At 40.9% G+C, this 12,241-nt stretch overlaps 1 protein-coding gene across 2 annotated transcripts in view; it reads right to left on the bottom strand.

Moving 5' to 3' along the window:
- Positions 1 to 274: 274 nt before the first annotated feature.
- Positions 275 to 12,241, bottom strand: part of LOC122736425 (zinc finger protein 420-like) — a 28,694-nt gene continuing 16,727 nt past the window's right edge. For both annotated transcript variants that reach the window (XM_043978629.1, XM_043978628.1), the window contains 5 exons: positions 10,484 to 10,652; positions 9,725 to 9,813; positions 9,012 to 9,138; positions 8,305 to 8,406; positions 275 to 5,932 (listed from right to left, as the gene is read on the bottom strand). In XM_043978629.1, the coding sequence (XP_043834564.1) occupies positions 3,756 to 5,932; positions 8,305 to 8,406; positions 9,012 to 9,138; positions 9,725 to 9,813; positions 10,484 to 10,652 (2,664 nt within the window). In that variant the 3' untranslated portion in view covers positions 275 to 3,755. The remainder of the gene's footprint in view (positions 5,933 to 8,304; positions 8,407 to 9,011; positions 9,139 to 9,724; positions 9,814 to 10,483; positions 10,653 to 12,241) is intronic.

Genomic DNA, 12,241 nt, shown 5'->3' on the forward strand with positions numbered 1-12,241 from the left:
AAATTTGTTTCCCAGCTTTTGGCTTTCCTCTCAATCTTAGTTGCATTGTTTTTGTTTGTGCAAAACCTTTTAAATTTAATCGAAATGATACATTTTGCATTTCATAATGTTCTCTACTTCATCTTTAGTTATAAATTCTTCCCCTCTCCATAGATCTGACAAGTAAACTACTTTTTCCTTTTCTAATTGGCCTGTGGTATCACCCTTTATGTCTAGATCATGTACCCATTTTGACTTTACTTTGGTATATGGTGTAAGATATTGGTCTGTGCCTAGTTTCTGCCATACTATTTTGTGGAAAGCAACTTTGAAAGACTTAAAGAATTATGATCAAGTCAATAACCAACCACATAACCAGAGGTTAAGCCTATGATTAAATAAGCATGTCACCCATTTCCTGACAGAAGTGATTGACTCAAGGTATGAGAGAAGACATTTTTTTGGACATGGATGTTTTGCTTACTATGCTTGTTTAGAGGTGTGTTCCCCCCTTGTTTTTATTGGAGTGTGGCAGAAGGGAAAGGTGGTTTAGTAATAATATGAAAAAACAAATGGAAAAAATGGGCCATTGAAACATTTTAAAAAGACAACAAACAGGCGTTTAGAAAGCACAGAAAATCAGTTCTGAATTTATTGGGGTTTTTAAAAAAATAGGTAATGGAATGAAATGGAAGAGATACATGGCTTCATATAAAATATTTTTTATTCTGCTCTATACTCCATAAAATGGAATTTGGAAGTGTGGTGAGCATTACGGGAAACATGAATTGTTTGGGAAATGAGATGCCCATAGGATACCTAGTTTGAAATGTCCCATATAGGGGCAGCTAGGTGGTACAGTGGATAAACCACCAGCCCTGGATTCAGGAGCTGAGTTCAAATCCGGCCTCAGACACTTGACACTTACTAGCTGTGTGACCCTGGGCAAGTCACTTAACCCTCATTGCCCCACAAAAAACAAAGAAATGTCCCACTATGTAACTGGTGATATAAGACTAGCACTTAGGTGAGAGGCTAGGGTAGGACAAATGAATCTAAGTCATCTGCATTGGAATAACTAAATCTAAGAAAAGTGGTGAGGTCACCAAGTATAGAAAGATGAAAACCCAAGATAAGAGTGTTAAGACACACTCAGGTGTGTGTGTGTGTGTCTTGCGTGTGTGCGTGTGTGTGCCTCTTTTATTATAGACTAAAGGAGAAAATGGTGATGTCAAGGGGTATTAAGTCAAAAAAGAGCTCACAGAGAATGATGTATATTTCAAAAAATTATATAAAGTATTAAAATGGTATTTATATAAAAAGTAGAAGAGAAGGCTAAAGTGAAGGGGGAGACAGAATGTTATGGGAGGCTTGAGAAAGGTTTGCTGTGAATGCAATAGGGAATCAGAGAAAAGACTGTACGCTGGAGTGGCCAGTTGAGACTAGACAGGCACTATCAACATAACTGTATGACCTCTAGACCTATGCAGTGGGATTTAAGTAAGAGCAGCTGAGGCAGATGGTGAGCACAATCAAGGTTTAAATTTGGCAAAGCATGATCTTCAATAGGACACAAGGGTAAGCCATACACAAATAGAAGACTGTGTAATGTTAAACCGGCTAATGACAAGGTCCAGACAGAGAAGAAAGGAAAGGGAAGCCAGAACAGCTCAGGAGAGTAGGGAGATTGAATTCTAACAGGTTATAGCCACATAAAAGAACTTCATAATTATTCATCTTGGAAGAAAAATACTTATAAATGATGTAAGATAAAGGGTGTGACCATCCACTCCAGTGACCAAGGCATGAGGTAAAGAAATAGGAAGAGCATGTTTAAAAGAAAAATTAACATGCTGAAGTTGAAGAAAGCTTTGAACCAGGAACTGAACTCAAAGGTGGGAGGACAGGGAGAGGGGGAGCTTGGTGACAGATAGCCACAGAAGGCAAGTCTAGAGGTAGCAGTGTAGGGAAATGATTAGGATTGATTCCCTCTCCAGGTCCAGGTGGTTGTTGGTGGTGGGAATGAATTCAAGTGCAATCAATACTAGAAAGGGTGGCAAGGAGTTACAGTGGCTTCTGGGAATTGGTTGAGGCTCCATAAGGGCATGAGATAGTTACATCACAAAACAGCTCACTGAGGTCATTTTGGGGTCAAAAAGAGGAAGGAGATGCCTGAGAGGGTTTTTCTGGATGCAGTTGGATCCCATACATATCTGATGATTCCACGTTCTACATGGATGGAGATAGAAACCCTAAGGTGTGGTTTGACAGTTTTATCAATCCCATAGTATTTTGTTACACATTTTTGTAATCTCCTACAAAAATAAGTGTAAAATGTATTACTAGACTAGAAGCTCCACCAATGTTTTGATTGCTTAATATTCACACTGCTAGGACTTTACCTTCCGAATACATACAACATAGGATTTCTCAATTTTCCTAATGTGTTTTTGATTAATAAAACATTTGCCCCCACCCTAATTTTTTCTTCTATATACACTTCATCCACATGTGATCTGTGCATTTAAACCTCAGCACCATGGCTAACTGTTAAGTAAATAGGGATGATTATGGAAAAATCTATGACAGGGTATAGGAAAAAAAGGTATGTGTCTAGGACCAAAAGAAAGTGGAAGACTTGAAAATTAACCAAAGGCTGCTTCTGTTTACCAATTCAATTTTAATAAATGTTAATCTTGAATGATAACACAGGGACAACTTATCAATTGAAAATAACTGCTTAATACTATTGGCCTATATAAAAATACAAACTTTGTTAGCACTATGGTCTAATTTCCCGAAATGACTCAGATGGGAAGGCCTGAACCTATCCAAGGAAACACTGTAGTCAATAGTAATTTTCCAAGTCAAAACTACAGGACAGCATTGTAAGGCTGAAGATAAATGCTAACTATGAAAGGAGTCAGACTAGGTGTAGGACAAGGGTCAGAGTGACTAAAAATACCAAGCCAAAAGGAGGAAGGTTGAGGTACTCCCTGGCATCAATCAAACCCAGTCTTAAAATATTATATTGTATTTTGGATGACCAGAAGAGTAAGGCCAGAGTACCAGTAAGAGACAGGGTAACCTCCCCATGAACATCTCAACCTCATTCCCTCAATATAAAAAAAAAAGAAAAATCTTGTAACTCCCTTCATACAAATTCAGACTTCTCTTGAGCCTGAAGAACTGTTTGTAGGGAAACCAATTCAATCTTTACTTGTTCCATTCTCTCAGATTAAAGAACAATTATTTCCTTCCTACCTGAACATTCCACTGCCCCCATTCCCTGACTGTTGGATTTTGTGATTCCTTGCACCAACCCACATATCATTTAGTAAATACACACAAGTGAGTTTTCAGATATTCTCAAAGCATGAAGAATGCAACTGATAATCAATTAGAGAATAAAAGGACTGCATTTACAAAATCTAAATGACTTGCCCAGTGTTACACAGCTAGTGTCAAAAGGGGAACATTGAAGACAAATCTTCCTAATGTCAGTATCATATTACCTCATGTGATATGCTTCAACTAAAAGCAGGCTTGACATCTCTCCCCTAATTTTTATGAATGCTGCTCTGGGGACAAGTTTCCTAAAAATGCAGGGAATTCTTGAACCTGTCCATGAGTGTGATGGAAATTCCCCTTCAGGAAAGAAAATCACTCATCAGTCTTCCCTCCCCAAGATCATCAATGGCACAGCTGAAATCTCCTTAGCTAAGATGTCTCATGTAGTAACAGCTACAGAACTACAAAATAAGAAGTTTAACAATCTACTCTGGAGCGTGGCTTTTCTGGTGTCGAGATAAGTTTGAGCTCCATCTGAACTTTTTCCCACATTTATTACATTTATAGGGTTTCTCTCGGCTATGAAATCTGTCATGCATAAGAAGCTGGCATTTCTGATGAAAGGTTTTCTCACAAATGTTACATTTATAGACACGCTCTTTAATATGGCTCTTTTGAGTTGAGGTAAGGCTTGAGTTCTGCAAAGAATCTGTATTATCATTTTCATAGGGTTTCTCCCCAGCGTGTATTTTCCAATGTAAGCTAAGGACTGAGGCACAGCTAAAGGACTGCTCACATTTGTTACATTTATAAGGTTTTTCATGATGATTTTGACTTTGTTGGTGCTCAATGAGTCTGTTATTCCCATTAAAGGTTTTGCCACCCTGCTGATCTTTAAAGAATTTCTCCCCACTGTGAATAATCTGGTGATCAATTAGTCTGTCTTTTCGGCTAAAGACTTTACCACATTCTTGACATTTATGTTTCACCCTAGTGTGACTTCTCTGATGTTGAGTGAAGTCCGACTTCCACTTGAAGGCTCTCCCACAGACTCTACATTTATATGGTTGTTCTCCAGAATGAAGTCTCTGATGTATAATAAGTGATGACTTCTGAGGAAAGGTTTTTCCGCATTGATTACATTCACAGTGATTCTTTATGATGTGATTTTTCTTATGAGCTTCAAAGATATGAGTCCTCTGGTGTACAATCAGGTATGGCTTACAACTAAAAGATTTCCCACAGTGACTACACTTAAAGGGTTTCTCCCCAGTGTGAATTCTCTGGTGATCAATAAGAGTTCTCTTCCGAGTGAAAGCTTTCCCACATTTTTGACACATATAAGACTTCTTTTCAGTGTGGATTTTCTGGTGTTGAACACCAGAGTTTTGGTTAAAAATTCTCCTTTGCTCATTATTTTTATCGTTATTCTCCTCAGCATGGCTTCTTCGATGTCGAGCAAAGCCTGAGCCCCACATAAAGTCTTTCCCACAAATGTTACATTTGTAACGTTTCTCTTGGTCATGAGTTCTCTCATGAAAAAAAAGGTATGACTTACGATTAAAGGATTTCCCACACTTACTACATTTATAGGGTCTCTCCCCAGTGTGAGTTCTCTCATGTTCAATAAGGCTTCTGTTTCTTGTAAAAGTTTTCCCACACTCTTTGCATCTATAGGGTTTCTCCCCAGTGTGAATTCTCTGGTGATCAAGAAGCGTTCCATTTCTTGTAAAAGTTTTCCCACACTCTTTGCATCTATAGGGTTTCTCCCCAGTGTGAATTCTCTGATGATCAAGGAGGGTTCTGTTTCTTGTAAAAGTTTTCCCACACTCTTTGCATCTATAGGGTTTCTCCCCAGTATGGACTTTCTTTTGTTTATTAAATGCTGAGATGTGCCTGAAAGTTCTACTATATCTATTACTTTTGTGAAGTTTCTTCCCTAAGTGGCCTCTCTGATGAATAATGTACTGGGAAATTCTAGTGAAGTCTTTTCCACATTCTTGGCATTCATAGTGTTTTGGTCCAGCATGAATTCTTCTATGTCGAGCAATATTTGAGCTCCACCTGAAGGTCTTCCCACACTCTTTACATTTATACGGTCTCTCCCGTGTATGAAATCTTTGGTGGTGTTCAAGATGTGAGCGGTGATAGAAAGATTTATCACAGTCTTTACATTTATAGCGTCTATGTTTACCCTTTATTCTCTGAGCTTGACCAAGTCCTGAGGTATGACTGAATGCCTTCCCAACCTCACCACATTTAAAGGATTTCTCCCTACTGTGAGTTTTCTGATGTTCAAAAAGGTCTGAACTATGTGTAAAGTATCTGCTACACTCATCACATTTATAGCCTTTCTCTGGTTTGGGAACTCTTTGATGACTAGCAAGGTTTGAGCTTAACAAATTCTCCCCTGTCTCCCGTATAGTGCCTTTTATAACCTTGCCTACCATGTACTTAAAATCTCTCTCCTCTCTCTTCATTATCTCCAGAGCTGGATTTTCCCCCTGCTTTTCCCTTTTGTTCTTGTGTTCATAAGACTCTTCAAAATGAGGCTGCTCAGGAACAATGGTTTGGAGACTTCCCAGTGATGATTTTTGAGAATCTTCTTCAACAGTCTCCTGTTTTACAATCAACTTCTTGTCCTCATTATGGGGCTCATCATCTAGTATAAAAGGAAATTCAAGAATTGTCACTTGTATTCTAGTAAGGGATAGAAAAAGTATCAACTTGTAATGTATAACCTATATCAGACTGCTTTGCTGGCTTTGGGAAGAGGGAGGGAAGGGAGAACAATTTGGAACTCAAAATCTTACAAAAATAAATATTGAAAACTATCTTTACATGTAATTGGAAAAAAACAAGCTGCTATAAAAAAAAGTATCAACTGATACAAAAACATTCTGGGATTTGAGGTGAGATTTACACGTTACCCAAAATAACCAATCAAACTCAGCAAACAAACGCCATGAACAAAAGGCCAAAGCAATACAGTGATATGATCACTATCAAATGACATCCAGTCTCCTTGTATTCTAATAACCCACACCCAATGTCCTTTTAATCAGCACATTTCGTCTTATGTCTCAGGTGTCCCAGGTAATCATACAGTCCCTGCAAACATCCTTTGGACATTCTGGAATAGTTCTCATTCTCAGGGTACTCTAAAAAGAGCTCCTCCTTAAAGATCTGTTTCTCTGATTCTAAGTTACTTACATTACTTAATACAATTTAGTACAACCTTCAAAATTTGGTTTTACAATAATTAAGTATTCATGGGGTGAAAAACCTGCTCAAGCCTTATGGATCTGGTCTTATATAAGCAACAAAGCTAACGCACCAGCCTTGGATTCAGGAGGCCCTGAGTTCAAATCTGGCCTTAGACACTTGACACTCACTACCTGTGTAACCCTGGGCAAGTCACTTAACCCTTACTGCCCCCCAAAAAAAGAAAAAAAAAAAGCAATAAAGCTACAAAAATAACATCAAATTAAGTACCCATAATTTACCTAAAACTTCAAAGAATTTCAGTTATTACATACTAACTGCTGTTTCTATCTTTACCTAAACTTTGTACCTGATATAGATACTTCCAGCAATAGGCTGAGAGTCTTTAAAAAAAATCAGGGGCAGCTAGGTGGCGCAATGGATAAAGCACCGGCCCTGGATTCAGGAGGACCTGAGTTCAAATCTGGCCTCAGACACTTGACACTTACTAGCTGTGTGACTCTGGCCAAGCCACTTAACTCCCAGTGCCCCTCAAAAAAAAAAAAAAAAGAAGAAGAAGAAGAATCTACAAGGCCCTGACTTGTAAAATGGGCCCTTCTGTCTCTTTAAATTATCAGACAGATACTTCAAATAGTAAAGATGATTTAAAATTTCTTTACAATTTTTTTTTTGGCAGGGCAATGAGGGTTAAGTGACTTGCCCAGGGTCATACAGCTAGTTAAGTGTCAAGTGTCTGAGGCTGGATTTGAACTTAGGTCTTTATAATTATTAATGCAATTTTAAATGTAAAATCCTTGATCCAAAACCTCCCTTCAGAGTCAGTGCAGACTACACTTTCTTTAACTTTCTACCCATTCTCATCTCATCCCTATTTGTTTAACTTCTCTCCCTTCAGTGGAATTTAATTAGAGCCCTTTAAATTTGCACCTGTCCTGTTTCTTTTATATTCTGATCTAACACTACATATCCCAGATTATCAATAAAACTAATCTTCACCCTGCTCCTGGAACATGAGAAAACTGAGAATTAAAGAAGAGAAATTTACTTACTTAACCAAAATCACCTACTAATAAGTGGCAATGAAAAGATTTGAACCCAGGGCTTCTGGAGCTTGAAAGCAGACTAAGAAGACCCATTGTTCCTGAGTAAATATATGAGCTGAGAACCATGATCTAGACCTCAGTTACCATATGAGCAACTAACAGAGGTGCCAAATTCCATCTTCTGCTGAGGACTGTGCTTACTTTGGTGAAAATACTCACACTCAACTACCACAAGAGTGAGAACCTCAAGGCTCTCCTTCATGGTGTTTAATTAGCTGTTTCTAAAGTATAGATCCTCACATTGTCCAGTCTCCAGATGACTTCAACACAATAAATGATACCAGTAATAATTCTTACTTCTATGGAACTTTATAAACTTTAAAAGTACTTTGCCAGGCAGCTAGGTGGCGCAGTCACCTGAAGTGACTTCAGTCCCTGAAGTCAGGAGGACCTGAGTTCAAATCCGGCCTCAGACACTTAACACTTACTAGCTGTGTGACCCTAGGCAAGTCACTTAACCCCAATTGCCTCACCAAAAAAAAAAAAAAGTACTTTGCCCACAATAACCCAGGAAGGTAGCTAGTGAGTATCATTTGAGAAATGAAAAAAACCAAGCTTCAAAGGGGAATGGTTTACCCAGGTTCAGAGAGATATGGAGCGTCAGGTCTCAACAGCAAGTGCAGTGCTCTTTTTACCATGCCACAATGCCTCAGAGGCAAGAGGGCAAGATCAGGAAAAGGAATAATCAAAGGGTTTTCCTTCTCACCTGCATCCGTATTTCTCAAATCTTCTTGGTCTGGGGCTTCCTGAAGGTCCAATGATACTTGCTCCAGCTTGGAAATCACAGCAGGTTTGGGAAATGAACACGCTGCTCAAAGGGAAGAGAAGGAAGATCAAGAAAGAAATTGTATTGCTCTGTCTCAGAGCTCCACCTCGACCCCATGTCTTGAGGAGAAAGGAAGAAAATACTCAGGAAGCCTATGGGAGGAAGGCATCAAGGGAGATGAAGGGAACCAGGAAAGAGAGCAAAGGTCTATGTTCCCAAAGAATAGGGGGAAAAATCTAGTCCAGTTATCCTTTTTACCTCAGATGGGAGAAGACTGAAAATTCTACAAGTGGGAATTTTTTTAGTGGGAACACCTAGATAAATCTAACAAAGTTTACTAGCCCCCACCAAAAAATGCCTTCTACAAAGAGACCAAAAAGTATTAGAAAGCAGGGGTACTGAGGAGGGGAGGCCCGTGCAGACAAGAAGAATGATGTACTGTACACCTCAAGATAAACAAAATTAACCTCTATGGGAAATGTCTACAGGGAAGAAGCCAAAAAGATGCCCCCCATCTCATTGTAAAGGGGCCATAGAACAAGCCCTACCTGGCAATACTGGTGAAGGGGGAGTCAGACTGTGTGACTTCTGAACACTGACAAGTGATAAGCAATTTCTGACAGCTTCAGGCAAGGAATGGGTCTTACCTAAAGAGACCAAGTTCTCATAATTCTCCAACATCACATCCCTGTACAGGGCCTGCTGAGCACAGGAGAGTTTCGCCCATTCTGCCTTACTGAAGTATATGGCCACATCCTCAAACGTCACGGCGTCCTGAAACAAAACAAGTTCTGTTGTCCCAGGGACAATCCCACCACCCACAAAAGGCTGTGAGAGCCAATATCTGCTTCTAAGGTAAGAGAGAGACACAGAAGGAAAGGTTCAAGATCCTGTAAGAGATAACCAGTGCTGAGGGGGCAGCTAGGTGGTGCAGTGGATAAAGCACTGGCCCTGGATTCAGGAGGACCTGAATTCAAATCCAGCCTTAGACACTTGACACTTACTAGCTGTGTGACCCTGGGCAAGTCACTTAACCCCAATTGCCTCACTTAAAAAAAAAAAAAAGACATAACCAGTGCTGAGGGGGCAGCTAGGTGGCACAGTGGATAAAGCACTGGCCCTGGATTCAGGAGGACCTGAGTTCAAATCTGGCCTCAGACACTTGACACTTACTAGCTGTGTGAGCCTGGGCAGTTCACTTAACCCTCATTGCCTCATAAAAACAAAAACAATAACAACAAAGAAGAGATAACCAGTGCTGAAAGGTCAGAAGGCTACTTGCTATGGACAGAGAAATCCCAGGACAAGGGAAGGAGATACAATGACAATCTCAGAATGGACAAAGAGAGTTACAATTTACCTGTAACCTGGCTTCTGGAGACGTGGCCATCACCCGATCTTCTGTGCTCCCCTCTTGATGAACAGCAGGTGCTTGGGCAGTTGGAGAAACTAAAGAAAAAGAAAGAGGCATGAAGAACACCCCTACCCAGGAAGTTCCCCAGTCCCTCCACTAAAGACCCTGGCTCAACAGACACAAAGAGAACCCAAAATAGCATTTCCCAAGGTCTTAACTGTTTTGGAATCGGGAATTAGGAAACAGAATCCACTCTTAGTTATGCCCTATGTGCATAGCAATGATCCCTATACCATGAGGGAAGGACAGTGGACGGGTGTGGGAATGAAACCAGGAAGCAGAAAAACTGAGACTCAGAATCAAACCCAAACTCGAGTCCTTTGAACCAAACTGGTACATAGGATTTACAAGAAGATTTAGAGAATAATACTTTCAATTTTTTCCTTTTAAACTGAGGTCCACAAAATTTAAGAGATTTTCTCTAAAGTCACACAGGGAATGGGTAACGGTGTCAAGATCTGAGCCCAGGACTCCTGGTGTGATTCTGGCTCTCCAACAGAGCTGAAATAACATATACCCAGGAAGCTGAAAAGGGATGGTGATGAAAAGGTATATGTATGATTACTTTAGATCAAGACTGCTCTCAAGAAAACATTCTGGAAAGAAGTGCAGAAGGAAAGACAGGACAGGTCTGGGACAGTGGAAGGGAAGCCTGAAGAAACAGGTCAGTGGAGGTGGGACCCCAGTGTGAGGGATGGTACATACCATTTGGGGAATCCTGGAGGTGGAATATCTCAGTCTCATAAGCAGAGTCCAAGTGGGTCCTGGGTGAGGAGTAACCCCAGAAGGATGGCATAGGATGGGATACCTGTGCTGCTCCCAGAGACGTAGTCCCCATCCACACCACATCTTGAACCTGAGCTTGGGCTGAGACCTAGAGACAAGGAGGTACAACAAGGACTGTGAGTTAATCATCATGGAAAAAGGAACCTGAATCTTAGAGGAGAAACCACCACCCCTGAGGGATACAGGGTAGAAAGGACAGGACTCAGAAAACCAGGAGGAGAGGGAAGTGCATTCCAGAAATCACAGAGGTGGGAGGCATCAACCATGCTTAGGGAATAGGGAGTAATAACATCAGCTCCCACTTCTGTAACACTGGAAGGGTGACCAACAACTCTGTGGCATTGGATTATAAGTAGAAGTGGAAGGCACCTTCAAACTGATCTAATTCTGGGGCAGCTAGGTGGTGCAGTGGATAAAGCACCAGACCTGGATTTGGGAGGACCTGAGTTCAAATCTGGCCTCAGACACTTGACACTAGCTATGTGACCCTGGAGCAAGTCACTTAACCCCAACTGCCTCACCAAAAAAACAACAACAAAAAAACCAAAAAACTAAATTGATCTAGTTCAGAAACAGCCCTGGAGGGGTACAACCGAGACAGCAGATATAGAAAATGGACCAGACGGGACTCTGATGGTCAAAGTCAAGAAAAAAATCATAGGAAGTCATTTGTACAGTCTAGATTGACATAGGAAACAGAGAAGTCTGAGGAAACTGGGAATGGGATCTGGCCAGGAGTATGTTGCACTAGAGCAAAAAGAGGTCCCAAACCCATATGGGGGCATTGGAGCCTCATCTAGAGTGCAGGAACAGGTGCTAACTGGGACCTCTGTCCCTTTGACACATCCACGGCATACTAAGGAAGGGACATCCACGCCCAGAGGTGACATTCCAGAAAAAGCAGTCACAGACCCTAGCCCGTGTGCCCAGGAAGAGTATTTAAGTCCATAAGTGATCAGCAGCTGTGTGGCTGCAGAACAGGTCTCAGTTCCAGCTTCTAGCCCAGTCTAAAGCCTGTAGAGGAACAATCAGGGCACAATAAAGGGGAGCTTCTTAGTCAGCAGAGCTGCCCAGGTGGCTAACAATGGCTGAGCCCAGCAAGTCTACTGTTTTTTGGACCCAAACCCTAGTTAGGAACTTGCAGAGCTCAGACCAGCAGGGAATGATCAGATCACTTTGAGAGCGCAGAAAGCTTGCAGGTACTGAGACGGAGCTGCCTTGAGATCCTAGAACAACACATAACACTCAACGCCCCAAGAAACCAGCAACAGGACTAATCTAGACTTTCCCTCCAGAAGTGGACAAAACCCAGCCCTAACATAAAAAATGATTATGCTGGGGCAGCTAGGTAGCGCAGTGGATAGAGCACCGGCCCTGGAGTCAGGAGTACCTGAGTTCAAATCCGGCCTCAGACACTTAATACTTACTAGCTGTGTGACCCTGGGCAAGTCACTTAACCCCGATTGCCTCACTAAAAAAAAAAAATTTGATTATGCTGACAAGGAAGCATAGATACCAACCCAGAAGATAATTACTCAAAAGAGCAACAAGCAAACTCTCAAAGAAAAAAAAAAAATAGAATGGGCACAAGTAGCATCCCCTAGAAGAGATGAAGAGTTAAAAAATTTTTATAAATGACGGCACAAAAATAAAAAATAACAGCTATGGAAGAAAGAA

Source organism: Dromiciops gliroides, chromosome 1, assembly GCF_019393635.1.
Source record: "Dromiciops gliroides isolate mDroGli1 chromosome 1, mDroGli1.pri, whole genome shotgun sequence".
NCBI lineage: Eukaryota > Metazoa > Chordata > Mammalia > Microbiotheria > Microbiotheriidae > Dromiciops > Dromiciops gliroides.